The 27,687-nt window shown below is 45.0% G+C and overlaps 1 protein-coding gene across 1 annotated transcript in view; it reads right to left on the bottom strand.

The window, feature by feature from the left end:
- Positions 1-696: 696 nt before the first annotated feature.
- Positions 697-27,687, bottom strand: part of DOCK6 (dedicator of cytokinesis 6) — a 135,177-nt gene continuing 108,186 nt past the window's right edge. The window contains exons 38-49 of the mRNA XM_055003920.1: positions 26,253-26,353; positions 24,323-24,515; positions 23,351-23,494; positions 21,118-21,249; positions 19,645-19,659; positions 11,570-11,704; positions 11,060-11,149; positions 9,958-10,194; positions 8,534-8,677; positions 5,684-5,790; positions 4,275-4,442; positions 697-2,904 (exon numbers count right to left, since the gene is read on the bottom strand). Of these exons, the coding sequence (XP_054859895.1) occupies positions 2,862-2,904; positions 4,275-4,442; positions 5,684-5,790; positions 8,534-8,677; positions 9,958-10,194; positions 11,060-11,149; positions 11,570-11,704; positions 19,645-19,659; positions 21,118-21,249; positions 23,351-23,494; positions 24,323-24,515; positions 26,253-26,353 (1,509 nt within the window). The 3' untranslated portion in view covers positions 697-2,861. The remainder of the gene's footprint in view (positions 2,905-4,274; positions 4,443-5,683; positions 5,791-8,533; positions 8,678-9,957; positions 10,195-11,059; positions 11,150-11,569; positions 11,705-19,644; positions 19,660-21,117; positions 21,250-23,350; positions 23,495-24,322; positions 24,516-26,252; positions 26,354-27,687) is intronic.

The following is a 27,687-nucleotide window of genomic DNA, read 5'->3' as shown; positions in this document are numbered from 1 at the left end:
GGTGTATACCATGTTCTGAGGTTTTAAAGGTATTTCATATATGGTGTTTTTATGAATCTGTGCACTGGGCAATAAATAATTGTATTTGTTTTATTTTGTTGTTGCTCAACCTTTTGGTTCCTGATTTGATACTGAGGGCCAAGCTACACATGACGAATGACACTTGAACGGCAAGTGGATTGAGTGGAGGGCAAGTGAACAGGGAGAAATACACTTGCTGTTCAAGTGTCATTCGTCATGTGTAGCTTGGCCCTCAGGTTGGGATTTTTTCCCCCGTATCATGTTTCTCCAGACTATACCCTGAGACTGCAAGGTCTGCTAGAGGCAAAACCAGACTGGACAGAATTGCGGAGCAGCAGTGGCAACTCTGAAACACTGGCTGAAGGGTTTCAGTAGAAACAAAAAACACAATTTGATTGACACATCTTTGGAACCATTTGGAACCAGTTGGTTTTTGTCAATGGCAAAAGAAAGATGCACGGGTGAAGAGGCACCCAGTGTGCCAATGTAACGGAAGTGGGATTAAGGGACAAAATACGGTCAACATACCATTGGTGCCAGAGTCCTGCAGCGTAGTTTCTGAGCATTTTGCAAAATTTGCAGCTCAGGCACTCAGGTGACTCTGTAACATAATCATACCTTTGACTCCATACAATCAAGACCTTCCCCCCATTCATTAAGAGAACTGAGACAGTCTTTTAGGGTATGCTTTTCTTCAGCCACAATATCAGTAAAATATTTACAATCTCAGCAGACAAACAGATGTCAGATGCACCACCATCAAAGCTGAGCTACACACCAGAGCCTGGCCCCAGCACACCAGAAAATATCCACCAGTTCTGGAAATTCTGGCAAGGAAGGAAAAATGGGATTCTGATCCAGGTAGGAATACATTTTGGATCCAGACAGGTATAGATTTGGTTACCTGAGTTGTATAAAACAGATCTCTTCATGCCTTTCTGTGTTTAGGAAAAGCGCAAACATTGCTTTTAAAGAAAAAAACACAAGAGGCAGGAAAATGGAAGCGGGGGCGAGGTCTATTGCAGTGGCTCGGTGCTTATCATATTACTCATCAAGTCTTTGAAAACCCAAAGGATGATTTCAGAATCTGTATCACACTGCTTATTTATTTTCCCACTTCGTTTTAGCAAGAAGTGATACTTGTCCTTGACAGGTTAGCACGCAGCTCTTATCAAGGGAGGTGATCAACCCCATACTTTTTGGTGAAACGTTCCACGGTCACAAACAAGTACATCTGGATTCAATTTCCTTGGTAGAAAAGGCCTACAGCAATTTTGGTTTGTCTTTTATCCATCTATGATCCCCAGCTTTCAGAAATGGGATACAATTAGAAGTGGGCACGAACTGAAATACGAACCAAATTTTGTCACAAACTGGGCCGTTTTTTGGTTCATTGGAGCTCATTTCTGATGAACCATGACGAACCGCTATAATTTTTAGACGGTTTGTATGGTTCATTTTTCAGTTCATCGCTGCAGATAATGTGGCACTGGTCAATCCGTTACCTGGGCAATGAGGGGGCGCTTTCTGCAGACCTTCTGCAGTGTCAGAAGTGACAAACCAAAGAACCGGTTCGCAAACCGGGCAAGTTCATGGCAGTTCGTGATTCGTGAAATATGACGAACCACAAACTGCAATGAACCGCCATTTTCCCGGTTTGTGCCTGCCTCTAGATACATCCATCTTCCCTGAAGATCCTCTCTCCTCTTGTGGATTGACAACAATCTTTCACCTTTTTATATAGGAGCCTAGTAAAGTATGGATTTAGGTCTAGCTATAAAAGCAAATCTCCTTTACATCACTTGCTGGAGGGAGGGAAAGAGGCACTGAGTGAGATGAAGCAAGGGAGATGAATGGGTTACTCCTCTTAAGAGAGACGCATACACCACCATCCTTCACGTCTGGATGTAGGGAGGTGACCAAGGTTCCATTCTCACTCTGTTTGGAAGGAATTGCTGTGTTTGCATCTATGTGTGAACACCAGGTCCTATCTCAAAAGGATTTAACAAGAGGCACTGTGGACAGAAAGCGGTCTTTGGTCAATGCTTCAGAATGCGATTAGCAGGAGGCCATTTGGGTAGTACTGGTTACCAGCTATATCAAGCCAGCAAAGAAGAGCAGAAGAATTGTGAGTCTGAGTTGCCGATTTTTTGGCCAAGATTATGTAGGTGGATGAAATTCCTCCCTCAAGGGCCTGCTCACCTTGGAAAGCAACTCAGGTTGCGCCATTATAGTCCCATACTTCCCAGAAACCGTTGCTTTCTGCCTCAGGGCAGGAGTAGGATACAAAGCTTAACCCGGACATTCTTGTAGATCCAAGGACAGCTGGAATTTCCAACTGGCAGCCAAAGGAGGAGTCGAGAACGGAACAACAGAAAGGGGAGAGCAAGTTCTTTGTTTCACCCACAAGTTACACTAGGGCAGACCTCCAAATGCAACCATAACTAAAGCTTTAGATTTGGCTCCTCGGGTGGCGGTGGTCCAAGAACCATATATACAAAGCAGATCTTTAGTTCAGTAGAAACAGACAGAAGTTATTGACGAGGACGAGATGGTCTGTGCTGGGTGAGGGCAGTGCGCTGAAATTCGGAGGATGGAGTCCAGTTTTCAGCTGGACGTGAAATGACAATCAGTTGTCTCCTACCATCATCTTCCACACACATTTTTCTCCCTATCGGAGTGTTTGACGAGGCCTATATGCTGAAGAAAACCTGGAAGTCCAAACCAGTGTTCGTCCCAGCACAGAAAAAGCACGGCCTCTAAGCCGGGCTGGGCTCTGGGATACAAAGCTCCCTCTTGCAAGCGGTTTCAGGGAGTCGATTCCATTGGGAACGTCCTTTCTAGGCTTCACTCTTCCGCATACTCAATCTGTTGAAAGAGTTTCTAGAGGAGAAATGAGTAAAACAAACATTTTTAAAAGCAGATCGTTCCACGGAAGACAGAAAATAAATGTCCTTCCCAAGTGTTCAGGGGAAATTGTAAAATTTTCAGAAGTTATTATAGGTTTAAATTGAGGGGGCTACATTAAGCCCTGCACCCCCCCTCCCCACCTGCAATAAAGAGTCTTACAACTCTTCCAAAAGATGCTCCGGAGGCACAAACGACAACCTTTTTGTGCATCCACACTCTGCACACAGTGTTCAAATGCTAGTGTTAATAGGGACGGAGAGACCCAAGTGTGTTTTGTTTGTTTGTTTGTTTACAAAAAATGCAAAAATATCATAACAATACAAAGGAAAAATTAAAGAATCCTCTTCGAGTTATATCCAGTTTAACATTTCTTTCTCAACAGTCTCACATTGAAAGTTTTGGTCCCAATATTTCACAAAAGGAGTCCAACGCAGAATAAGCAAATTTAACACTTGAATTTTCTTCAAGAAGTCTCGTATCGTTACCAAAGTTTTATCCATTACCATGACGTCACAATTTACAAGCTCAAAATGTGTTATTATTATCCTCAGGACAATCCCCCTGTGGGGCTGCGAGAGCTCTGAGAGAGCTGCAACTGACCCAAGGTCCCCCAGCTGGCTTCAAGTGGAGGAGTGGGGAATCAAACCCGGCTCTCCAGATTAGAGTCCTGCTGCTCTTAACCACTACACCAAACTGGCTCTCAGTAGTAGCACAGAACATGAAACAGAGGCAGAGATTTTTACCTGATGTTTCAGTGTATATCCTTATGCTTAATATCCTCAAGCATTTCTGATCTTATCTTCTCTCTATTTTTATTTAATACATTTGTGGGGAGATCAGCAGGCCCCAGGCCTTAAAGACCTTACTATACACTTGGCAATTCTATTTCTAGAGTTTCATTAATCTCAAAAAAAGTTTTAATTTCTTTTTTATCAATCCCAGAATAGCTGGTTATTTAATTAAATAGCTATTCAATCTCCATCGTGGTCTGTTCTTAATATTTACAAATTCAATTTGAGCCATTAATGATGCATGATCAGAATAAATAGTTGGTCCTATATCAATCTTGATTAACTCATTTACAAAGGTAGCAGATATTAGTATATAATCTAACTGCAAAAAGTTACCATATGGATGAGAGAAGGTAGTTGTATCTATAAATATCAATCAGGATTAAGTGACTAATCCAATGTATGCTTCTTAAACAAATTAATTATGCACATTTGTGCCTAGATCGACTATGGTACAGACAAATGGTAACACTGACTCTTTGGCCTGGGTGCATTTTAGGTCCGAGTCTTTCTTCTTCTGTAGTGCCACATGATGGCACTTTGTGGCCTCACCTGTGTGCAGAATATGGGGCAACTGGTGTGTACAGTTGAGGGATTTTGCGGTTGAGAAGTGGGTGTAGGGCTTCTTTCAGGCGCTGGTAATTCCTCTCCAGCTCTCGATGATAGTCGCGTTGATCTTGCCCAATCAGTGACTTGTTCTTGCGAAGGGCATCTTCACACCTAAACAGCGGAAGCAACAATGATAAAGCTTAAAGAGGCAACTAAGCAACAGGAGCATGGCTTGTCTAGGGGGAAACCAACAGTTCTCAGTGGTAGAGTTGTACACACTGCTAATGCATCAGGGTATGTGAACTGAAAGGGATCCCAATGGTTTGGGGCTGGAGGCACCATTAGATTTTTGAGAGGGGTGGTGGTAAGCATCCAGGAGGTGGAGCCAAACAAAAATGGCTGCTGCAGGGGGCGGAGCTATCTATATTTTGATTGGACACATGGTCCAGCCACAGGGAGAACTGAAAGTCTGGGGAAGAAGAGGTGGGCAGACTTCTACTTCTGAACACCTATCTCCCCTCACACAATGAGGTGCCCACACCATCATGGTACTGTGCCCACTGCCCTGCTCACTTTCTGAAAAGCCAAGGGAGGTACTGGCATGTACTATGGCATCTCCAGGCACCACGCTGGGAAGCCTGCTTTAGAAAATCTTTGCATTTTATTTAACTTCTAAACTTACGAGTCACATTTCTCTGCTAAAACACGGCACTTGAACCGACGCATATTTTGTGAACATGACCATCCGAGCACATCACATTTGAGAAGGAGTATGCATTTATGGCCCTGACCTGGATATCCCAGGCAAGCCCGATCTCGTCAGATCTCAGAAGCTAAGCAGGGCCAGCCTTGGTTAGTGATTGGATGGGCGACCTCCAAAGAAGACCAGGGTTGCTATGTGGAGGCAGGCAATAGGAAACGACCTCTGTCAGATCCAAGCTACAAGAGACAAATTACATGAGGAGGAGCACGTGAAGGGAGTCGCAATGTTAGTTGGGAAGCTGAGTTTTAAAAGAGACCGGAAGGCTTTGTTAATTTCCCCTCTCTACAGAGCCAGAGAGATGGCTGCTCAGAGGGTTTCTTAATTTCCTCTTTGACTCCAGAAGGCTCTGTCAGTTTCACCTCCCCTTCTAAGAGGAGAATAGGAAATAAACAAACCTTCTGAGCAGCGATCTGTAGAGAGGGCACTGACAAAGCTTTCTGATCTCTTTTAAAACTCAGCTTCCGGGCTAACATTGCAACTCCCTTCACATGCTCCTCTTTGTGTAATTCATCTCTTGTAGCTTAGCTCTCGGTCTCTTGCCTTGAAAACCCCAGCAGGGTTCTCCATCAGTCAGCTATGACCTGATGATACTCTCCACCACCACCACCATGCATTTATGACTTCACAGCAAATGAAATATGCACAGTACCTCTTGGTGAAGTCTTTGAAGCACAGCCTCAGCTTGTTGTGGTGCCGATACAACTTGGGATCATCAGGAATCTCAGCCAAAAAAACTTGCGCCACTTCCAGAGGTCCCTGGAACAAACAGATTCTGGGGTCAAGATGGGGGCAGAGACGTCCTACCTTAGCTTAGTTCTCTGGGCATTACAGATTTTGTGGAGGTGGGAGGTCTGTTACAGATTCCCAAATGTTGCTCTGGAGTCAAATTTTCTTGAACCCCAGAAATACCAATTGATAACCTCTGCCACGACCTAGAGATTTCGGTTCATCAGACAGACTGTTTCAAGCCACTCAATAATTCACCCTTTAAACGTAGGTCTGTGTGTATGTTTGTGAGAAAAACCCTTTCTCGGTCTATCTGGAAATGTGGGCTCATGGGGAAAAGAACCTAGAAAGCCTATCAAAGCTAAAGTACAAACACTACAATTTTTATCCTATGCACACAAAAACACTAATTGCAAAAATCTACATAATAAATGTCCAAATACAGAAACAAAAGGAAAATACATTTTCTTGCTAACTAAACCTTACACAATCTTCAGACACCTTCCCATCTAGCGGCATCTCCCTCCAGAGGAGTCTTGGCTTGGCAAAACAAAACAAAGGCTTGCCTCTCTGACCCATAGTTTACGGAGTCTCCACACGGGAAGGGATGAACCAATCAGAAAGTGGGATGTCCATTCGAACTTCCCACCAAACTATTATCTCAGGATACTAGAGTATTTTGCACCCTGTCCAAAAAGGATGTGGTGTGCAGAAAGAGTGTGGGGTGCAGAGAGGAGGGAACGGGGAGGACCAGGGAAATTCTCCTTTGACCCACTTTGGGTTGGATACCTAATAAGTCATTAGGACAGATGTCAAGTGTGATGTTTATATGGTGATTATATGCTCTTAGGCACTGAAACAGTGTGAAGGCTCCTCGGTTCCGTTCCATGCTTTTACCTGAACCCAATCTCACCTCTGCCAGGATAAGCGTCTGTTCTCATCCCATCCTTGCTAAGTTGACTCTCAATTGTTCTGACATGTTGGTGTTTGCTAATCTAGCCTGAAGCCCTCTTGTTGCCCAAATACAAAACTTCGGTCACCCAAGGACTGTGAATAGCTCAGAAATCTTTGATAACTCAAGAGAATATGTCTTTGTCTTCCGATGGATCCAGTGTAGTGGTTTACTATATGGAATCCAGTAATCTCTGGAACATGATTGACAACTTTGAACTTGGCAACGTGAACATATTCCTCTGCTTGTTTCACTTATTTCTTCAGAGAAGATTCATTTACACATGAGGAAAAACACCATAAAATAAGAGCTGGAGATAGCGAGCAGGAACAACCGAGTTGAGCGGGAACCCAGACATTAACGAATTTATGATACTTCTTTTTGAAAAGGGGTTTGCCAAATTCGCTGTTACTTTGGACAACACAAAATATTTCCATATTCGAGTGTACCAAGCTTGGATACTTAAAGATGAGTCATGTCTGGGCTCCTATATTTCAAATTTTGTCACAAAAAGATCTTTTACCGTCCGAGCTGTGGTATAGAGATATGCTTTTATTTTGAACTAGCTTGATACCAGAGCTTCACTACAGTATTTAACTACTTTCCGTTACCTCATTCTTACCTCAGAACAGAGTTCCACAGCTTACCAATCAGAGAAAGGGGGGTGCAAGCAGGCAGGAGCCTGCCAGCCACACAGGAAAGCCAAGTCCCATAAGGAGACTGGCAGCCTTGGAAGGTGCATTTTACCTCAGGATACATTCAATGACACATTCAATGACACACATTCAATGACTCCCAATAGCAAATGCAGACTGTTTAGAATGTGGGGGGTGAGGACCAATCAGGCCGCATATGCAAATGACCTCTGTGTTCCAACTGTCTCGTGTGTGTGTGTGTGTGTAGGGTGTGTGTGTGGAATGTTGTGAGCTCCAATCAGCTCGCATATGCAAATGACCTTGAAAGGCTGGCCCAATCAGGGAAGAGTGGCTGAGCTGGCAGTGGGCAGAGGCGCAAGCAGGCAGGAGCCTGCCAGCCACACAGGGAAGCTGTATCCCTTTGGGAAAATCCTTTTTTATCCCCTTAGGGGGCAAATTTCTGAAAATCCCTTCTTAGTGGGAGTTTACATCATGAAAGGAATGTTCTCCCCAAATTTCATGTTTCTAGGTCCAGAAGTTTGGGCTGGGCGTTGATGAGTCAGGCAGGACACTTGTCTTTATATAGAGAGAGATAGGTGTCTGAGAAATAATAATACTAAGCACATTTCTTGGAGTTAAGAGTTAAAGGACATGTTGTATGAGGTTTGTTAATTATTGTAGTTTTGCCTTTGTTTAAACAGGCTTTTCCTCTAGGAGTTAAAACCAAATGTAAATTGCTATACCATTTGTGCTAGGGGTATGCGTGTATATGAGTTATTTCTTGGGTATGTGGATTGTAACATTTTAACCTTTGTCTTTTACCCTTTGTAGATGAAATCAATATTTTAATAAATTCTTAAATGTTAAATTTTTTAAAAAGTTGAGTGGGAAATGACCACTCTATTACAGTCCTCTATGCTCATGAATTTAAATTTAGGTACTACGGGACTATATAATGAAACAGGACAGTTTGAGGAGTTATCTGTTCTTCAACGCATTATTTTTGAAATAAATTCAGCATGCAAACAAATGGATGTTCTAGTTCAAGATTCTGCCTTGACAGAGAGTGTTCGGATCTTAAGATGCAAGTGTGTCTTAAGACTTAAGACTGGAAAGACTGTTCTCCATGCCATTATTATATTTCCAACTTAAGCAAGAATACAAATTCCTTCTATTCCGGAAGTACCTGGTTGACTGTGGTGCCAACACATCCCTGCAAAACCATCTGCAGCATCTTGGCGTCAGCTGGATCCTGGTGGGTAGCAAAGGCCAATTCTTGGGTTTTCTTTTGCATGTCCTCTATGGCCACCTCAATAGGAATGAGAATAATCTATGGAAACACAAACTCTAAGGTCAATAATAAGATCTGTGTGCTCCGAGGGTTGAGCACTCAATAAGCATGCCATCTGTGCACAATCTGAGTACTGCATCGAGAACAGCTGAGCTCTGGCTTGCACAAATGTATAAATTATTATTTTTGTTATTATTTCACATTATATACACATAACATATGACACGCCCTCACCTGGATAGCCCAGGCAAGCCTGATCTCGTCAGATCTCAGAAGCTAAGCAGGGTCGGACTAGGTTAGTAATTGGATGGGAGACCTCCAACGAAGACCAGAGTTGCAGAAGCAGGCAATGGCAAACCACCTCTGATAGTCTCTTACCATGAAAACCCCACCAGGGGTTGCCATAAGTCAGCTATGACTTGACAGCACTCTCCACCAGCACCAACATATGACACAGAGTATTACAAAAGTATCGTACACACACAATAGAACTATACCTATCCGTTACATCTATACCTGAGTATTATATGCCTATTAGATATTACATCAAGGAAGAGCAATGAGAGAAATCAATATCTAAGCCAAATTTTTGATATCAAAAATCTATAAAAAGATAGTTTTTGTCTCCCATCCCTCATTCAAACTAATTCTATCAATCTACATTGCTTTATCAGACACCACATTTTAATATTATTTTAAAACTCTTCTAGTTTTTGCCTAATCACAATTTGGCAGCTGCCAATATATCATAAATCATATTTCTATTTACCATGGGAACATATAATCTATTAGACTCAACAATATGACCTTTTGAGCAAAGGACAATTTATAATTAATCATGCATTCTATATCTGCTATCATTTTTTGCCAAAGGGATTTAATTACTGGACAAGAGCAAGATCCAGGTCCAATAGCACCAGTTCATTAAAAGTGGCTAAAGTTTCCAGAAACAAGCCCACATTTCTATATTGTTTCCCTAAACACATCTTATTCAATTTCAGATGGACTTTATGCCATAAATATAAAAGTTGACAAAAGCTCTCGGCAATACTGATGCTTATTTGATAAATTATTCAACTAAATGCTTTTGAACGATCTTTTTATTTTTCAGAATGTATCCTGATATTTTAACTCTTTTGCATAGTTAATTATGTTTTTTTCAGTCATGGGCTTGAGATCTGTGGGACACTCCCCGCCCCCCCCCCCCGCCGCCTCCAACCACTGGGAATTTTATTCAGCAGCTACCTGGCTTCTAAACGGCCACCTTTTCAATGTGGCAGTGTCCTGCGCCCCCCCCCTCCTCCCCCACCCCGGAGTACCTCCTCTTTGCGGATTACGTTGATGCGGGTTTTGATGTAGGGAAAGGCGTGAGAGGTGGTTAGCAGGGTCTTGCGCTTGAACTGTTCATGGAGGTCACCGTGCGCTCGTCCATCCAGTGTGAAGGGTGTACAGAACATGAAGGTGCGCAGGTTGTAGTTCTTGTCAAAGTATGTGATGCGATCCTTCAGCTCGTAGGTGTCAAAGAATGGCTCCACGTAAGTTAACTGGATATATGCCTGGGGCAGACCACACAAAGGGGAATCAGAAGGGAGTCAGGACAGCCTCTCCCCCTCTAGGGGTTTGTTTGCTATGATGGCAAGCCCAAGATAGGAGCCAGAGTCTGACCTTTGACTAGCAAAATTACGGGGGTGACATCTGTGGAAAAAGAGCACCTGTTACCAATCTTATATTTGAAGACGAAGAGACAACTGGTGCAGAGAAAAGAATCTTTAATAATATTCATTCATTCATTCATTCATTCATTCATTCATTCATTCATTCATTGGATTTATTATTCGCTCTCCCTGTAAACAGGCTCAGAGTGGATTACAACGTAAATAAATAAATTACAATAAAACAGCATTAAAATCATAAAATCTGAGCCTGCTTGCGGGGAGACCGAGTTACAAATGTAATAAAATAAATGAATAAATAAAATATGATAACAATACATTTGGGTAGCGACCCAAATTTTTCAATCCCCCAAACACAATCATTCCATGAGGTTGTAATAGCACAGCCCTTATGCGGTTCGCGGGCAGCTTCGTCAGGGGGAAATCTACCAAATAATACAAAATATAAAAAGTATATTTAATGCATCATTTCATCATTTGAACAAACTCCATAGCTCACTGCCGTAGTGTATGGTACAGGAGAGAAGGGGTGCGGCAATTCAGCTGTGAGTCAGCATGCTTTGAGAAGATAAAGTATAAAGATCCATCCCCCCAGCATATCCCCACTGGAGATGCAATGAGATCCTAAGCCAGCGGAGGCAATCATTTCCTTTCTTTAGAGTTTCTCATTCAATAAGGTTTGACCTGGTCCGTCAACAGGGCACACCTAGCCAGCAAGATACACTATAATGTTTGCAGGAAATGTTACCTTATTAGGATCTAGCTTGTTCTTGTGCACAGGGTTCGAGTCTTTGATAATTTCTACCACGTCATCCCCAAAACGCTTGGCATAAAACTCCTGTAAGGAAATGGAGATATGATTCCTCAAGGCAAAGCTAAAGGGACAGTCTGGCTTCGTGGGGGGCATCCCTAGCCATGGAGACCAAAGGAAATTCCTTGCAGCTTCTATGAAGCGTTGGCTACTTCTGCTTCTCAGAGTCAATGGTGGGAAAAGTCCTGAAGATCCAGTGACTAGAAACTACACAGAAGGAGGCACTAATCAATTAAGTTGACTGCCTCTTCCTTTACACTACTGGTTCCCAACTTTGAGTCAAGACCTAAAAGTGGGCCGCCATTCTCAAGATGACAATGGACATTCCATTTCCATTCACCCGACCACTGCCTGACCAGTTCTCCTCCTGCATCTGCTTATTCCCGTTCATTATACCATCTTTCTCACACTTGATACCTTGTATACGCAGGATGCAGAACCTCTTACCTCAAGTCGGTGAGAGATCTCAGCTAATTTGGTGATGGACGGTTCCTTGTACACAAACTCTTGTTCATCCAGGTCCCCAAACTTGCAGCCGTAGAAACCAACCCGAAAATAGGTTCCAAACATCCTCTGAGTCATCTAAAGGGATGGAAGGAGAAGACTGAAGCTTGAATTCTGAGTGCGGATTTTACAGCTAGCTAAGCAAAACCTTTTTCATCACCCACTATAAGTAAGTCAAATGCCTGAGGGAACAAGGGGCCTGAATTCTTCTTTTTCTACTTGTCTGGCATCTGTGCAAAACCATCCCGCGAGATCACTGCATTTTGAAGATGCTTCGTCAAGTTTACATGGGATAGCACAAAGAAATACAATCGTGAATACTTACTAAGTAACAAATCTAATCTACCAATCAACATTTAATGAGCTAAGAGTAACCTACCCTGTTTCATCAATGTGGTAGGTTACTCTAAGCTTGTTTGCTTTAATATAGATTTGGGTGTGTGACTGCTTTGAGGAAGACAATGAAATGGGGTAACAGAACGAGCCGGACTATCCATACAGTCACATGTGATTTCCAGGCTCCGCTATTCGGCTGCGGATTATCTCACAGCAACTTGGGACTCTGTTTGGACTTATGAAAAGGAATTACAAGTGAATGGTGTTTTTTTATGTCCTGAGTTGCTTGTGGATTTCAAATTGTGATACTGAAGGGACTAGTGCAATACTTGATTATTTATTATAAATTATGAAATGGATGTGTTAATAGGATTAAGCACTAGCACGTTATGTCATTAAATAGTCTACAGTAAGTGTATTAACGGGTAATTGACACATGAATGATTTATTGTATTAGCGGGTATTGCACCTTGGAGGCTGCTTTATCTCAGTACCCTTTGTGATTCAATGTATCACACAAGACAGACACATAATTTTGGTTAAAACGGTTTATTAAATGTTGATTGGTAGATTAGGTTTGTTACTTAGGAAGTATTCACGATTGTATTTCTTTGTGCTAACTTTTGTATCGTGATACTCTCTGTATGTTTACATGGGAATCAAGGGCAAACTGTCCCCCACTAGCTTCTAATTGAAGCTGTGGTCAGGCGTCTAATTTTGCAACTTTAACCCTTCCCTGAGGTCTCTACTTCAAGGTCTCCTTTAGCCCTTAGTGAACAGAAACCAGCCAGATCACCAATGAAGAGTGTAAAAATTAAAGAGACCTGTTCCAACTTACCAGGTCAGGTCCAAGAAGATGACGGAGCGTTTGGTAAGATGAAGGGGAAGCAAAACAAGAAAGTGAAGTTAGCAAGAGCCAAGTAACTATTAAGACTCTATGACTGCTCAGGCTGTGAAGGTGGAAAACAGATGGAATGTTCCAAGTCCTCATTTAAGAAAGCCCTATGTGGCTTGTACCTTACAGCCTACAAACCCTATCCTATAGCCACTGCAATCCTTAAGTCCGTTTGCAGGTAACTTTCTCGCAATTTAATAATACCAGTAATAATAACAGGGTGTTTATACATTGCCCTTCTGGACAGATTAGTGCCCCACTAAGTGTAGAAAATAAAGTCAGTGTTATTATTATCCCCACAATCCAGCTGGGGAGCTGGGGAGGACCCAAGGTGACCTGCTGAGCTCAAGGCAGTAGTGGGATTCGAACCAGCAGAGTGCTGATTTACAACCCAACCACTTAACTGCTATGCTACAGCACCCAGATCTATGAAACCAATGAAGCAACTGAAGGTTGTTGGCATACAACATGGTCAGAAGAACATAGAGAATAATTTTGGACAAGGTTTTAAAGCCCAGAATTTGGGTGGATTTGCATAATGTATATCAGGGCTTATCAAATAAACATACCCTGCATTTTGCTTCATTGTATTGTGCCTCAGTCAATTGTTATACAACTACCTTTACTCAAAAAACAAAGTACACTACTGCTACTAAAGTACTGTTTTTTTAAATTTCAAATGTCTGCCTGAATAGTAAAATGAAATAAGAACAACATTGCTTGTAAGTGTAGTATAAGTGTACCGTCAACATGTTAAAGTCGACAGACAAATCTACTACAGTGCTATGATTTTACTACAGCCAAACGTTTTACTGCAGCTATATTATCTGTTACTCATGGTCCAGAAAGTCATCCAATCCTGTCTCCAGTCTCAGAAGCCTGAATTGCTCACCAGCAGATATCACCGAGGTGTCAGCTTCACTGGCATTACTGGGAGAGTCAAGAAACAGCTCTTCTGGTGTTTCCAGCATACCCTCTTCAAGATGTTCAACCCAAGATGTTCAACAAGTAGGAGAAAGACAAACCACCACTAATGCAGTTCTGTTTACACCTGGAGTTGCAAACTACAAGCAACATGATGCAAATGTTTGGTGCAGGGACTTTTAATAACAACAACGACATTCGATTTATATACCGCCCTTCAGGATGACTTAACACACCCACTCAGAGCAGTTTACAAAGTATGTTATTATTATCCCCTCAACAACAAACACCCTGTGGGGCGGGTGGGGCTGAGAGAGCTCTGAGAGAGCTGTGACTGACCCAAGGTCACCCAGCTGGTTTCAAGTGGAGGAGAGGGGAATCAGACCCGGTTCTCCAGATTAGAGTCCCGTGCTCTTAACCACTACTCCAAACTGACTGTAAGGTTGTGAGTGGTCATAAACTATCCCTCTTCTAATGTACCATCTCAGCCCATGACCTCCAAAACTCACACCTCTCCCTTTTTAGACCTGACCAAACGCTCTGCAAGTTTTTTGGTATAACGCTGCGGCTGTAGGAAGAGTTGCTAAGCCAAACTTTGCATGCCTCGTGAGTGTCCTTTGGTACGCTTGGTGGCTCTTTGTAAAGACATTTCAGTCATCTGACCTGCAGACATTACAAAAAGGAGTTTGTCCCCCTGCAGGCCACCGTATCTGCAGAGGAATCTGAACAGCTGAAAACACGAATCTGTTTGCAAAGCTTTTCCTCATTACAGAGTTTTTTTAAAGGGTAGCTTTTTGCTTTGCTTATAGGGGGCTGAAGTAGAATCATACTCAGCTATTGCATACCCGGAAAGGATGCAGCGGCACGTTTCCAAGGACTTCCTGCAGTGTTCTGCTCTAGGACAAGAAGGTCTGTGTCCTCTCCCACAATTGCTGCATTGGTATACAACTTGGCAAGCATAGCAGCTTTCAATATTTACAATTGTGTCTGTTTGGCACAGTTGCAGTCCCTGAGATGGTTTGACTAAAGTTCAATAAACACAGGACCCAATGGCGTTAACCACACTATCTCTGGCTCTCACAGCGGCTCATCCTCCAACGTGATATATGCCCTCATGTGCCAACCATGTCCACCTGCTCTGTACATTGGACAAGCCAGCCAACCTCTGCGCAAAAGAGTAAATGGACACGGATCTGACATTAAAAATGGCAACAGCCAGAAACCAGTGGGAGAACACTTCAATCTACCAGGACGTTCCATCAAGGACTTAAAGGTCACTGTAGTTCAACAGAAACCTTTCAAAAACAGAATCCAACAGGAAGCTGCTGAATTGGAATTCATATGTAAATTTGACTCAGTCGGGCTTGGATTGAATAGAATTTAATTTAATTTATTGTATTTATATTCCGCCCTCCCCGCTTTCGCAGGCTCAGGGCGGATAACAGAATACAAATATACACATCATTAAAAACACCTTAAAAAACACAAATCATCTCATCTACATCTATTACATATAAATAATTTAATTTTTAAAAAAAAGCAGCACATAGCTGATAACCATTCATAGAGACTATGGGCCAAGCTACACATGACGAATGACACTTGAATGGCAAGTGTATTTCTCCCTGTTCACTTGCCCTCCACTCAATCCACTTGCCGTTCGTCATGTGTAGCTTGGCCCTATGAATGGTTATCTCATTATCAGAAGTAACTGATTTCAGTATCAGAAGCTACTGATTGCATCTACTCCCCCCTCCCCTCTCCACCTATATATCCAACCAGTTTCTTCTTACCCTCCATTCATCTGACGAAGAGAGCAGTGGTTCTCGAAAGCTTATGCTACAGTAAAGTTGGTTAGTCTTAAAGGTGCTACTGGACTCTTTTCGATTTTGCTACTACAGACTAACATGGCTAACTCCTCTGGATCTATCAATTTGGAATCACTTGTCAGAGGTTTCACTTTCTTTCCTTTTCATGTGGATGTTATTGAAAGCTGTGTCACAATTTATGGAGTCATCAGCAACAACATTGGGCTCTGTTTGGTGTAGTGGTTAAGAGAACCACTGGAGAACCACTCCTCCACTTGAAGCCAGCTAGGTGACCTTGGGTCATTCACAGCTACTAGAAGATCTCTCAGCCCCACCCACCTCACAGGATGTTTTGTTGCGGGGATAATAACAACATATTTTGTAAACCACTCTGAGTGGGTGTTAAGTCATCCTGAAGGGCGGTATATAAATCAAATGTTGTTGTTGTTATCTGGTTTGCACATGAACACACACTGGGGATTCAACTATGGCCCAGGGCTATGTTCGTGGTTGTTCGTGAGTCCCTGTTCGTGGATGGCAATGAACAACGAACATCATGTTAGTTTTTTTTCTGTTCGTGCCCATCAGTAGTATTGACCTTCAAGGCCCTAGGTGGCTTGAGGCCTGCATACCTTAAGAACCACCTACTCCATAAGAACCTACCCAACCACTCCAGTCTTCTTCCGAGACTTACTTCAAGGGCCCTCACCATCTGAGACTCGATGGCTGGCAGCCTGGAAAAGAGCTTTCTTGGCTGTGGAACCAAAATTATGGACCTCCCTCCCCAGGGAGGTTCATCTGTCCCCTTCTAACATCATTTTCTGCCAGCCCGTTTTTTTGTTTTATCTGGCATTCCTTCGCTGACTCTCCTCAGCCCTTCTTCCATTTATATGTTCTGTTTAAACTGTTTTAAAACACGTATATGCTTTTAATATATACATTATATATGTATACGTTTTTAATCTTGATTTAATGTTTTTATTGTTCACTTTGGGGGGAGCCTAAGCTGGGTAGAAAGACAGGTTTAAAAAGTTTTAAATAAAGTGAAACAAAAATCGTATGTCCCATTTTGGGCTTATTTTTCCAATTTGTGTGCTTTTTCCTTCAACGAGTAAGCTCCTTAAATACTTAGTGCATTCTTCCAGCATCCACGTAACCCGCTTTCACACATGCTGAAAAATGCATTTTCGATCCACTTTGCAACTGTGTGGAATGGGAAAATCCACTTGCAAATGATAGCTTTGAAAGTGGATTGAAAGTGGATTGAAAGTGGATTGAAAGTGCGTCCTTCTGCATGTGTGAAAGCAGCTTCTCCGTCTGTGAAGGCGACCCTTATCCTTCCAGCAGGAAAACTGCCCATCAAAGTATCAGTCTCAGGTGGGAGGTATGTGCTGTACCAACCACCATAAATTCCGGGAACAACGAACTTTGGACTGGGTGCTGTCTGACTGATGTGATTCACTCATGGGTACGCACAGGGAGATGAATCACCAGGAGCTTTGGAGACAAGAGTAGCATTGGTAGTATATGCTTGTCTGGAGTAATGTATGTAGACATGTTGGAAAACATTCCACCCTTGCCTAGTATACTTCTCTTATAGTTGCCGCCCTTTGCTCAGCCATTCCACAATGTATGTGCTGTTTACAAAGCCTGTAGGAGCAGGGCCGTATTGGGGGGGGACAGGGGGGTCACTTGCCCCAGGTGCTGCCAAAGAGAGGGTGCCCTGCACGGCTCTTGGGAGTGTGTGGAGCTGGCAGCAGCAGCACGGGCAGCTGTGCAGGAGGGTGGGAGGACACCCGTGCCGCCCGCTGTGCCTACAGGGCACCGGCTCACTGGGTGCTCCTCCTGCTGTGGCTCCTGGCTTGGAGCACGCAGAGCCGGCAGTGGCAGTGCAGACGGCTGCACAGGAGGGCTGGGAGGCTGCCCATGCCGCCCGTGCCACCTGCCATGCCGATGGGGTGGTTGGCTCGCTGTGGGCCAAGCTGACCCTCCTACAGTGGCTGCTGGCCGGGAGTAAGCAGCTCGAATCATGGGAGCACACCGGGGGGGGGGCGGCCCGCCCCATGCAATGATGTCACAAGTGATGTCATTGTGTGTTCCCAGGACTTTGTGTGCACACATGTGGTAACAGGGGAGCCACCTGCCAGAAGTTGCCCCAGGTGCTGGTAACCCACTCTACGCCACTGTGTAGGAGCTGCCATGCCCGAGATCTGTCAAGCTCACAATACTCGTGCTATACTATGCACAATGCAACCCTTCTGTCAGGGTGTGGGGAGAGTTCAGGCTAAAACATTTTTCAGCTCTGAAAGGTTCCCTTTGAGGTTCCATACACACTTGAATCCCAACAACCTGCATGTAGAACCAACTGAAGAACACCAGTTACAAGCATGCCTATTGTGCCCTGCTTCAAAATGAAGGGAACGTTCATTTCTTTTGGAATACTTCATCACTGCTTGGTCAGAAAATGGAAACAGCAGCCACTTCAAATGGGGTGGCAAAACTGCAGGTGCAGTATTACTGGCAAGCTGACATTACGTGTGTCCGAGGATTAGATCTTATCACTGATAGTGTAGAGTGAGAGGTTTTATCCACAAACTGGTTGCAGGGGGCTGCTGCGCAGTCCATGTCACCCCCCTGGCAAGATCTCAATAGGCACCTGACCACTAGATAGAGTTTCACAGCTCCGCGCTGCAGTTGCAATAATGCTGGAGAAGCAGGGCTTTTTTTCAGCGGGAATGCAGTGGAATGGAGTTCCGGAACCTCTTAAAAATGGTCACATGGCCGGTGGCCCCACCCCTCATCTCCAGACAGAGGGGAGTTGAGATTGCCTCTGCGGTGCGGAGGGCAATCTAAACTCCCCTCTGTCTGGAGATCAGGGGGTGGGGCCACCGGCCATGTGACCATTTTCGCCGGGGGAATTTAAACTTTAAAAAACTCCTTCCATGTTCCAGCTGACCCCAAGTGCAGTCCTGAGTTCCACCACCACCTTTTCCCAGAAAAAAAGCCCTGTGGAGAAGTATTGTTTCTTATGGTGATGTGCATAACGGGAGCATTTGTTACAATACGAAACTGCTGGGAACGATTACTGTGCTTACCTGTAGACATGCACAAAAATGTCACCAACACCCAATGAAAATAAAAACATGGACCCCATTACATACAAATACTAAGCAGGGAAAACTAACTCCTGATTGCTCGCTTGGGGATTATAAAGCATGCTATTGAGTATGTATAGAATGCCAATTCCTAGGTGATCATACGGCCAAGCTACAAGTGACAAATGACACTTGAACTGCAAGTGGATCGAGTGGAGAGCAAGTGGAGGGCAAGTGAACAGGGAGGAATACACTTGCCGTTCAAGTGTCATTCGTCACTTGTAGTTTGGCCCTCAGTCACGTTCAAAACATTTGGGATATTGGGGAGAGGCGGAGCGCAGACCAGAGGGTGTTATTCTCAAGGTTTTAGAAATGGAACACTGGGACGGAGGAAGGCAGCACCTCTAAGCTGGCCTTGTGCTTTCGCTCTCCAAAGAGCCCCTGAACTTACAAGTCCATTCTCAACTGCAATTTCCTTCCAAGACAGCAAGGCCCTGGCCTTTGATGTCGCACACAAACTCAAGAGGCCACACTCCACCCGCAACGAGCGGACTGTGTTTAGATAAGGCGAGGCACACAGATCAAGGCTCTTTGTCACAAGCGCACAGCACGTGCCTTCTGTCTTTACTGAGATTCTTTAAAAGATTGCTGCGGCATGCAGATGGGGAGTGAAGTTAATGACAGAGATGGGGAACTGGAATCCACAGACCGTCTGCCCTGTTTTCAACTATGTAGGAGAAGCACTATCTTAAGATGCATCCGTATGGGCGCACATGGACCCCACCCACCCCCTTACTTTGGTCTACACTGGAAACGCTCTGTTTCGGCACTGTGCAACTCCACTGAAGAGTGCCGGGGTGGTGAGAAGGTGAGCATCAAGATACACACACAATCCATGAGGAACTCAGGTGACATGCACACAGCCATTGAGAAAGAAAAAGCAAGACATGCTGTGCCTACCTCCCAGCCAGAGGCCTGATTGGCAGAACCAGGGTGTGGATGGGGAATAGAGAAAAGAGAGAAGATTAATTTTTGTTTCCACAACCCAGCATCTTCTTATCATAAGCTGATCACGGGCCCACAAACTGATCAGGACAGGACACAACAGTATATTTTTTTCCTGAGTTGGAGGGCATTTTCCCTCCCCTTCTCTGATGTTCTTGAAGAAAAAGGCCAAGAATTCTGCCCATGACAGAACAATATTGAGGAAAGGCTTACAAGACCGGCCATATTCCCTTGAGCATTGACAATCACTTTGAGACTCCGCTAACAGACAACCCGTAGCGCTGGCAAAGGTGGCAGGACTTGTGGAGGCTGGAGAGGTAATAATCCCGTCTGAATCTAGCCAGCCTCTTACTAGCTTCCGTCTTCTTCCAGCTCTGATGGAACCAGTGAAATGGACCCCAGAAGAGAACAGTTCTAACATTTGCAGTTGGAACAGTTCAGTTCTATCTGCAAATGCAGGGAGGGGGACCACAAATTCAGGATTTCTGTCTAGCCCTCTACATCTAGGAGCAGATTCTAGAAGTCTGAGGGCCAAACTACAAGTGACGCCTGACACTAGTTGGACACTTGTCAGCTTCCCTCAAGTTTTGAGGGGAAATGTAGGTGGCTTGGCAGAATGTTGGACAAGTGACCATTGAAAAGTCCATTGGATAGCAGTCAGAGAGCCAAGCTGCAAGACGAGGACGCCTACATTTCCCATCAGAACTTGAGGGAAGCTGACAAGTGTCCAACTAGTGTCAGGCGTCACTTGTAGTTTGGCTCTGAGTTCTCAGCTGCTGTTTCCTGAACACTTGATGCCTCATTTCCCTTTCAGATTGAGTAATAAAAGGGCTGGAGTGGAGGGGCAGTGTTGTGTCACAGAAGATGGCTTTATGAGTTCCTAATCCAACCTCTGTGGCAAAACAAGAGTCGTCCATAGAAGTTAACATACCTTCCCTACTATTCTGGTTAACCACAACACTCTGATTACAGTTATGCCAGAGTTGTAAGGAGGGCCGGAAACGGAGCTCCACACCACGGCTGAATACCCAATTCAGAGCTTTAATAAGGCGATCCGATGGGCTCAAGCGAGTCAGCCTGGCTACACATTCCTCATCATCGCAAGCCAATTAGTAATCCAGAGGCCCAGAGCACGACTGTCAAGTTTTCCTGGGAGAGTTTTTTAGCTTTCAGTTTCAAGTTTTGACTCCTAAGACAGTTGCACCTGACTCCCTGTCTAATTTCGGTAGTCTCCAGTTTATCAGAGCCGCTTCCCCTTCACTTCTGCTGAAATGGGACGGTGTGGGAGAAAAAAAAACCACTTGTGGACCGTAAGAATAACTGGGCAGCCGTTCCAGACTGGACCGGCAACCTGACGTGCTTCGGGGCACATCGCCCCCACCCCTGTACCCTCTCCTCTGAACGAGGCACTTGGGGAAAGGTTCTCACCTGGTTGGTGATCTTGCTGAAGGCATCTTGCAATTTGCCATGCAGGACAGCCAGCCTCTTAAAGTCACGATTGGCTTCATGGATGGGAATGAGGATTTTGTAGACCTCGTTGACAGCCTCGTACAGCCCACCCTGAGGAATGAGGTGGTCTATGAGCCACTCAGCACATTCTCAAAAAAGTACACTCTCAGACCTGCAGCCACAGTGGAGTCAGCCACTTTATAGGACCAATACAAGCAAAAAGAGGCTGCTACGAGAATGACTGAAGCCAAAACAGGGTGTGCGCCCAACCAATCAGAGGTATTTCCAATTTACAAAGTACAATAATCTCACTTGAGGAATAAATCAATCATAGCATATTTATACAGTGTAAAGTGACAGCTGCATCTAATAAAGAAACATTTCTTATGGTTGTTGTGGGTTTTCCGGGCTGTATTGCCGTGGTCTTGGCATTGTAGTTGGCGAAACGTCAGGAACTACAATGCCAAGACCACGGCAATACAGCCCGGAAAACCCACAACAACCATCGTTCTCCGGTCGTGAAAGCCTTCGACAAAACATTTCTTATGTTTCCCTCAATAGATTTTTTAATTGATTTCTATGGAGTTATGACTATTGACTTTGAATAGTGGCCATATACATTTTGTATTTATGTGATCATATTTACTGTATTTATTGGAGTATTTTATTGTATTTACTGATGAAATGATACATATAGGAACCTGGATGGTTTTATGGGATTCTATTTATTGTTCTTATAGGAATTATTGGTATAATATTAATTGAGGGGATCATAAGAAATGTTTGTTTATTTATTAGATGCACTTGTCACTTTATACTGTATAAATATCTTCCTGGATAGCCCCCATATCCTGGCCAATCCCAGCCCCCTGGATAGCCCCCATAGTTTCCCCCATAGGGAATAATGGAGAGTAGAGATGCCCCCCCCCAAAGTTCATGAAACTTGGGGGGTCATTAGAGGACAGTTCGGAGTAAAATTCAGTCAAATTCAGTCAAAAAACTGCCCCCCATACCGCATAAAGCCCCAAATTGTGTTTCCTATTCAAAACAATGGCTGAATTTTACTGGATTTGGTCTGTACTGCTGAGGAGGATTTGAGCATGTGCAAAGAGAAGGTGCATCATGGGATACCATCCCTCGTCTCAGAGGAACAGGGAGGAAACCCGTGCCAGTCCCTACATGGGATCTGACTGCCATGTGGCTAAAGTGTGCGAATGAACAGGAAAGTAACGGGGGAAACACGTGTAAGTGCAATCACGTGTAAGTCGTTTTGTGTAGTTCAGTTCTGAGACCCAGTGTCAGGTCTGTTGCCCACTGTCCTTCCATATTGTTATTCAGATTATGATGTGTTGCAATAGCCTCTTGCACCTGCTCCCTGTTGCTTTCCAGATTCCGAGACGAGCGAGCCCTTATCTCGGATGGCTTGCCGCAGCAGCCTTGGGACAGCTCCTTCCATCCTGCTACAGGGCCAAGCTACAAGTGACAAATGACACTTGAATGGCAAGTGGATTGAGTGGAGTGCAAGTGAACAGGGAGAAATACACTTGCCGTTCAAGTGTCATTCGTCACTTGTAGCTTGGCCCACAGATTGTGTTAGGCCAGGAGAGCCGGGGAGGGGGGGACCTGTGAACGGGTTGATATAATGTATCCTGTGTCCAAGGCGTCATTCTTAACAGGAAACCTGTGTACAGCCAGACGCCCTTAATTGCTTCTGTGTAACCTATGGACACGTACCGAGAACCCTGTGATATCTCAATAAAGACCCATTTACTCAAGAGAGCTTGGATTTCTTGCTGCAACGGTCGGGAGTCACCTTCAACGTATCCTGTCTCCCATAGACTGACACCCAGAGTTGCCCTGCCTTACTGGACGTGATGCTGGTATTTTTAAGGAAACATACATTGTTTAAATGGGACTAATTTTGTCCACAGTTAATATGCTACAACAGGTATGGCTACTACAGTGTTTTCATTGTCGTCAAGTTTAATATTCAAATATGCTGCTTTCTTTGCAGAAAGAAGCAGTGCTTTGCACAGAAGAAACTGTGCGAACTGCAGCATCCGCTGGCAAGAGATTCCCACGAACCCATGGAATTCTGTCTCTGACAGAGCAACAGCCAGAGTCCGCCATCAGGGAATGCTCTGGCAAGCTGGAAACCAATGTGTGGCTCTTCCCTGGCAAGCCTCAATTAGGCTTCATTGACATTTCTCACCATAGTAAACGAGGAAGCCGCCTGCTCGAGGAGCCCCACCAAACCCTGCTCCGTGAAGTACTTTCCGGAGCAGATGCCCTCTTCGTCAGGGGACAGGACATCATCGGAGACAGCAGACTCTTCCAGTACATTTGAGGAGATGTTCTTCGAGAGGGACAGAAATGATTTCAGGAGCAGAAATGCAGTTTCTTCTCACCCTTCCCTCCCCAAGCCCACCAGGTAGACACAGAAAGAAATACCAGCTATCTAACACCTTTGCAAAAGGTCTTTATGGGGCAGATAGCTTCTTTCCCCAACTGGAGCCCAACATACTGGGGAAATGCTGGGAACCAGAAGTTCTATTCCAGGGATCCACAACATGGTGTCTGTTGGGCGTCATGGTGCCAGCTGACACCTTTCTTGGCTCCCCCAAAGTGTTTTTAGAAAGTAGGTAGGGGCAGGTGGAGGTCTTGTGCAGCAGGGCTTCTGATTTGCCCCTGAAAATCTGACTGGCCATGCAGATTAAAATAACCTTGTTTCAGAGGAAGTTGCCACCGCAGTATTTGTCTTATTCTCTCATCCCCTCTCTTCCCTGTGTATTTTTAATTATTCCTTTTCTCCACTGAACTTGGGCTCCCTTTAGGTGTGTGGCTCCACCTCCCACGGCAGCCATTTTGTGGTTAGTGCTGCCTCCCGAGGCAGCCATTTTGTGGTTAGCACTGCCTCCTGAGGCAGCCATTTTGTGGCTGCGTCCACATACACCGTGTCAGAATTCCAAAGGGGACTGCAGGTTTAAAAAGCCTGGGGACTCCTGTTCTATACATTTCTAAGGCCAATGCAGCAGTTTTGCAAGAAAGCAGAAAAGTGATGGGGGAGAGAAGAAGCGCACGAAGCACTGAACAAAGAAAGACCTGAAGGAGAGAGGGACAATTCTTTGATGTGGCACTGGAGAAAACAGGTCTCCCCTCTCCTGCCCTTGACCCCATTCCTTACCTGGAAAGTGACACAGCCCACAGGAAGGTAGCTGCAATCCTCCAGCATGCTCAGGTATTCGGCGACCAGAGCAGCAGAATGCACCAGGCACTGCGCTGCCTCTGCGTGGTTCCCACGCTCTGAATGTTTTGCTGCCATGTTCTTCAGCCACGTCAGCCTCAAGTCTGGGGAGGTTTGGTACCCCTTGGCTATCCTGAGAGAAAAGTAGAAGTCAGGGCTAAGGTTCCTGAGCTCTCTGGCCAGCTTTGTAACTAGCTCCCTTTAGGAGGACTTGGTTCCAGTCCTGTCCTAATCCTCTGGAGACAAAAGGAGACTGTAGCTTCGTGTAGTGGGAGAGCCAGTTTGCTGTAGTGCTTAAGAGCAGAGATGGGCACAAACCAAAATACGAACCAAAATTAAGCACGAACCAGGCAGGTTCATGGTTTGCGAACCGCAGTTCGTCAGATCCCATTTCTGACGAACCACCACAAACTTTAGGCTGGTTCATTTTTTGGTTCGTGACTGCAGACAGCCTGGTGCCAATCAATCAGTTTCCTAGGCAACAGGGGATGGACTTCCTGCAGACCTGCTGACCCAGAAGTGACCTTCCGTTGACCCAGAAGTGATGGTTTTCTGACCCAGATGTGCCATTTTCATGAACCAAAGGAGCCGGTTCGCAAACCAGGGGCAGGTTCGTGGAAGTTCGTGGTTCGGAGGGGAGGGGCGGACCCTATCACTCAGCCTCGGGAGGGGGCAAACCCTAGGAAAGAACAGAGCCTAGGGCAGTGGCAAGGATCCACTCAGGATAGCCTTATAAAAGGCAGGCCACCCCGAGGCACTAGGGAGGAAAAGCCAGGCAGCTTCTTGGGTCCTAGAAAGCAACAGGCTGTTCTGGAGGGAGAGAGGGTGCGATAAGCACACTCCTTGGCCGGCTTGGAGGAAAAGAACATCCTGGAGGGTGAGCACCCCTCAGGCTCTGATGCCCCATGGGCAGATCCTGACGACAAGACTCAAGGAAGACCCAAAACGAGATGGCTTGAATCAATAAAGGAAGCCATGTCCTTCAGTTTGCAGGATCTGACCAGGTCTGGACATTTTGGAGGTCTTTCCTTCATAGGGTCACTGTAAATCGGAAGCTACTTGATGGGACATTCTCTCTCTCCCTCTCCCTCTCTCACACACACACAATTAAGTTGTAGAATTCATTGCCTGTGGTTGCAGTTATGGCCAGGGCTTTTTTTCAGGGAAAAGAGGTGGTGGAACTCAGTGGGTTGCCCTCAGAGAAAATGGTCACATGGCTGGTGGCCCCGCCCCCGATCTCAAGACAGAGGGGAGTTGAGATTGCCCTCCGCGCCGCTTGGCGGTGCGGAAGGCAATCTCAACTCCCCTCTGTCTGGAGATCGGGGGCGGGGCCACCAGCCATGTGACCATTTTCAAGAGGTTCCGGAACTCCGTTCCCCTGCGTTCCCCCTGAAAAAAAGCCCTGGTTATGGCCATGATCACAGCTTTGAGAGGGAATCAGACTCGTTTATGGAGGACTATCAATGGCTATCGGCCTTCATGACTAAAGGGAACCTCCATAATAGTCCAAATTCAGTGCCAAGAAGAGGCAACACCGGAGGAGGCCCCTAAGCCTTGTTTGTTGGCCCACTGGGGCAACTTGTTGGTCACTGTGTGAGACAGGATGCCAGACTAGATGGACCGCAGGTCTGATCCAGCAGTCTTGACTTTTGTTCTGTTGGTAACAGATGAGGCTGAAGGGACTAAAACCCAACGAACAGGACTGATCTGGAACATGGACTCTGGTGCCTCAGATCCATATGAAAGCTCCTGGCTCTCTAACCTGTCCTCTAAGGAACATCCTAGAAGAAACTGAGGTGGGAAGGCAAACTACCAAGGTTTTGGTGCCTTCCCTTCATCTTTCCCACTGGGGGTCTTTCTCACGTTTCACCTGTACATCAAGTCCATCAGCATCTCGGGGTCTTCTTGGTGTTCCTTCATCTTCACCGTGTCAGTTAGGATCATGTGCAGGTTGAAGACGAGGTCTTGAACCTGGGCAGGGAAAGGAGGAAGCAGGTTCTGTTGACACTTACAATTTCTACCTTTAATCCCCACCAAAGCCACGAAGAGAAGAGGCACACCTAGAGCAGCCCCAGCACTTCGTTCCAGAGATTTCCATCCACACAAGGAGAAGCTTAAAAATCTGCTCTTCTGCAAACGAGTGTGGTATTTCATACAGCAGTTCTGCCCCCTGATCAATCCCCTGATTTTTTTAGCATATATAGAGAAGATACTCCGAACACTCCACAGAGGAAAACTTCTGAAACTGGCTTTTGAGAGCCAGCTTGATGTAGTGGTTAAAAGCAGCAGGACTGTAATCTGGAGAGCCAGGTTGGATTCCCCATTCCTCTGCTTGAAGCCACCTGGGTGACCTTGGGTCAGGCACGGCTCTCTCGGTGCTCTCTCAGCCCCACCTACCTCATAGGGTGATTGTTGTGGGGATAATAATAACACACTTTGTAAACTGCTCTGAGTGGGTGTTAAGTTGTCCTGAAGGGCAGTATATAAATCAAATGTTATTATTATAAAAGTCAATTTGTACACAAAGAAGCTCGGCCTAAGCCTTTCCTCTGTACTTGCTCCATGTGGTTACTTTCCTAAATTTGAAATCAGAAAAGATCCAGTGTCAAAGCTCACATCAGATGCTAACAATAGAACACTACTCTAACCCCAGGACGCTTCCCCTTGGTTCAGCTATTCAGAATGCTTGTACAGGCAGCCCCCAGTTACTTTTACTGAAACTAGCTGTTTCATTTGGTCACTGCCACCTGTTTACATGAATAAAAGATCAAAGCTGTTGTAAGGAAGAAGTCCAGTCTAGCCCTAAACGCCTGTTAATAATAATAATAAATAATAACAACAACAACAACAACAACAACATTAGATTTATATACCACCCTTCAGGATGAAGGGCAGTGTATAACACCCACTCAGAGCAGTTTACAAAGTATGTTATTATTATCCCCACAACAACAATCATCTCGTGAGTTGGGTGGGGCTGAGAGAGCTCCTAGAAGCTGTGACTGACCCAAGGTCACCCAGCTGACTACAAGTGGAGAAGTGGGGAATAGAGATGGGCACAAACCGAAATACAAACCAAAGTTCGTGACAAACCAGGCTGGTTCGTGGTTTGCGAACTGGTGGTTCATCAGAGCCCATTTCTGACAAACGGCCACGAACTTTAAGCTGGTTCATTTTTTGGTTCGTTTCTGCAGACAGCCTGGCACCAATCAATCAGTTTCCTAGGCAACAGGGGATGGACTTCCTGCAGACCTTCTGCTGACCTGGAAGTGGCCTTCTGCTGGCCTGGAAGTGACCTTCTGCTA

Source organism: Eublepharis macularius, chromosome 19 (assembly GCF_028583425.1).
Source record: "Eublepharis macularius isolate TG4126 chromosome 19, MPM_Emac_v1.0, whole genome shotgun sequence".
NCBI lineage: Eukaryota > Metazoa > Chordata > Lepidosauria > Squamata > Eublepharidae > Eublepharis > Eublepharis macularius.
The sequence above is the reverse complement of the archived record's forward strand: the minus strand, read 5'-3'. Positions and strand labels throughout refer to the sequence as shown.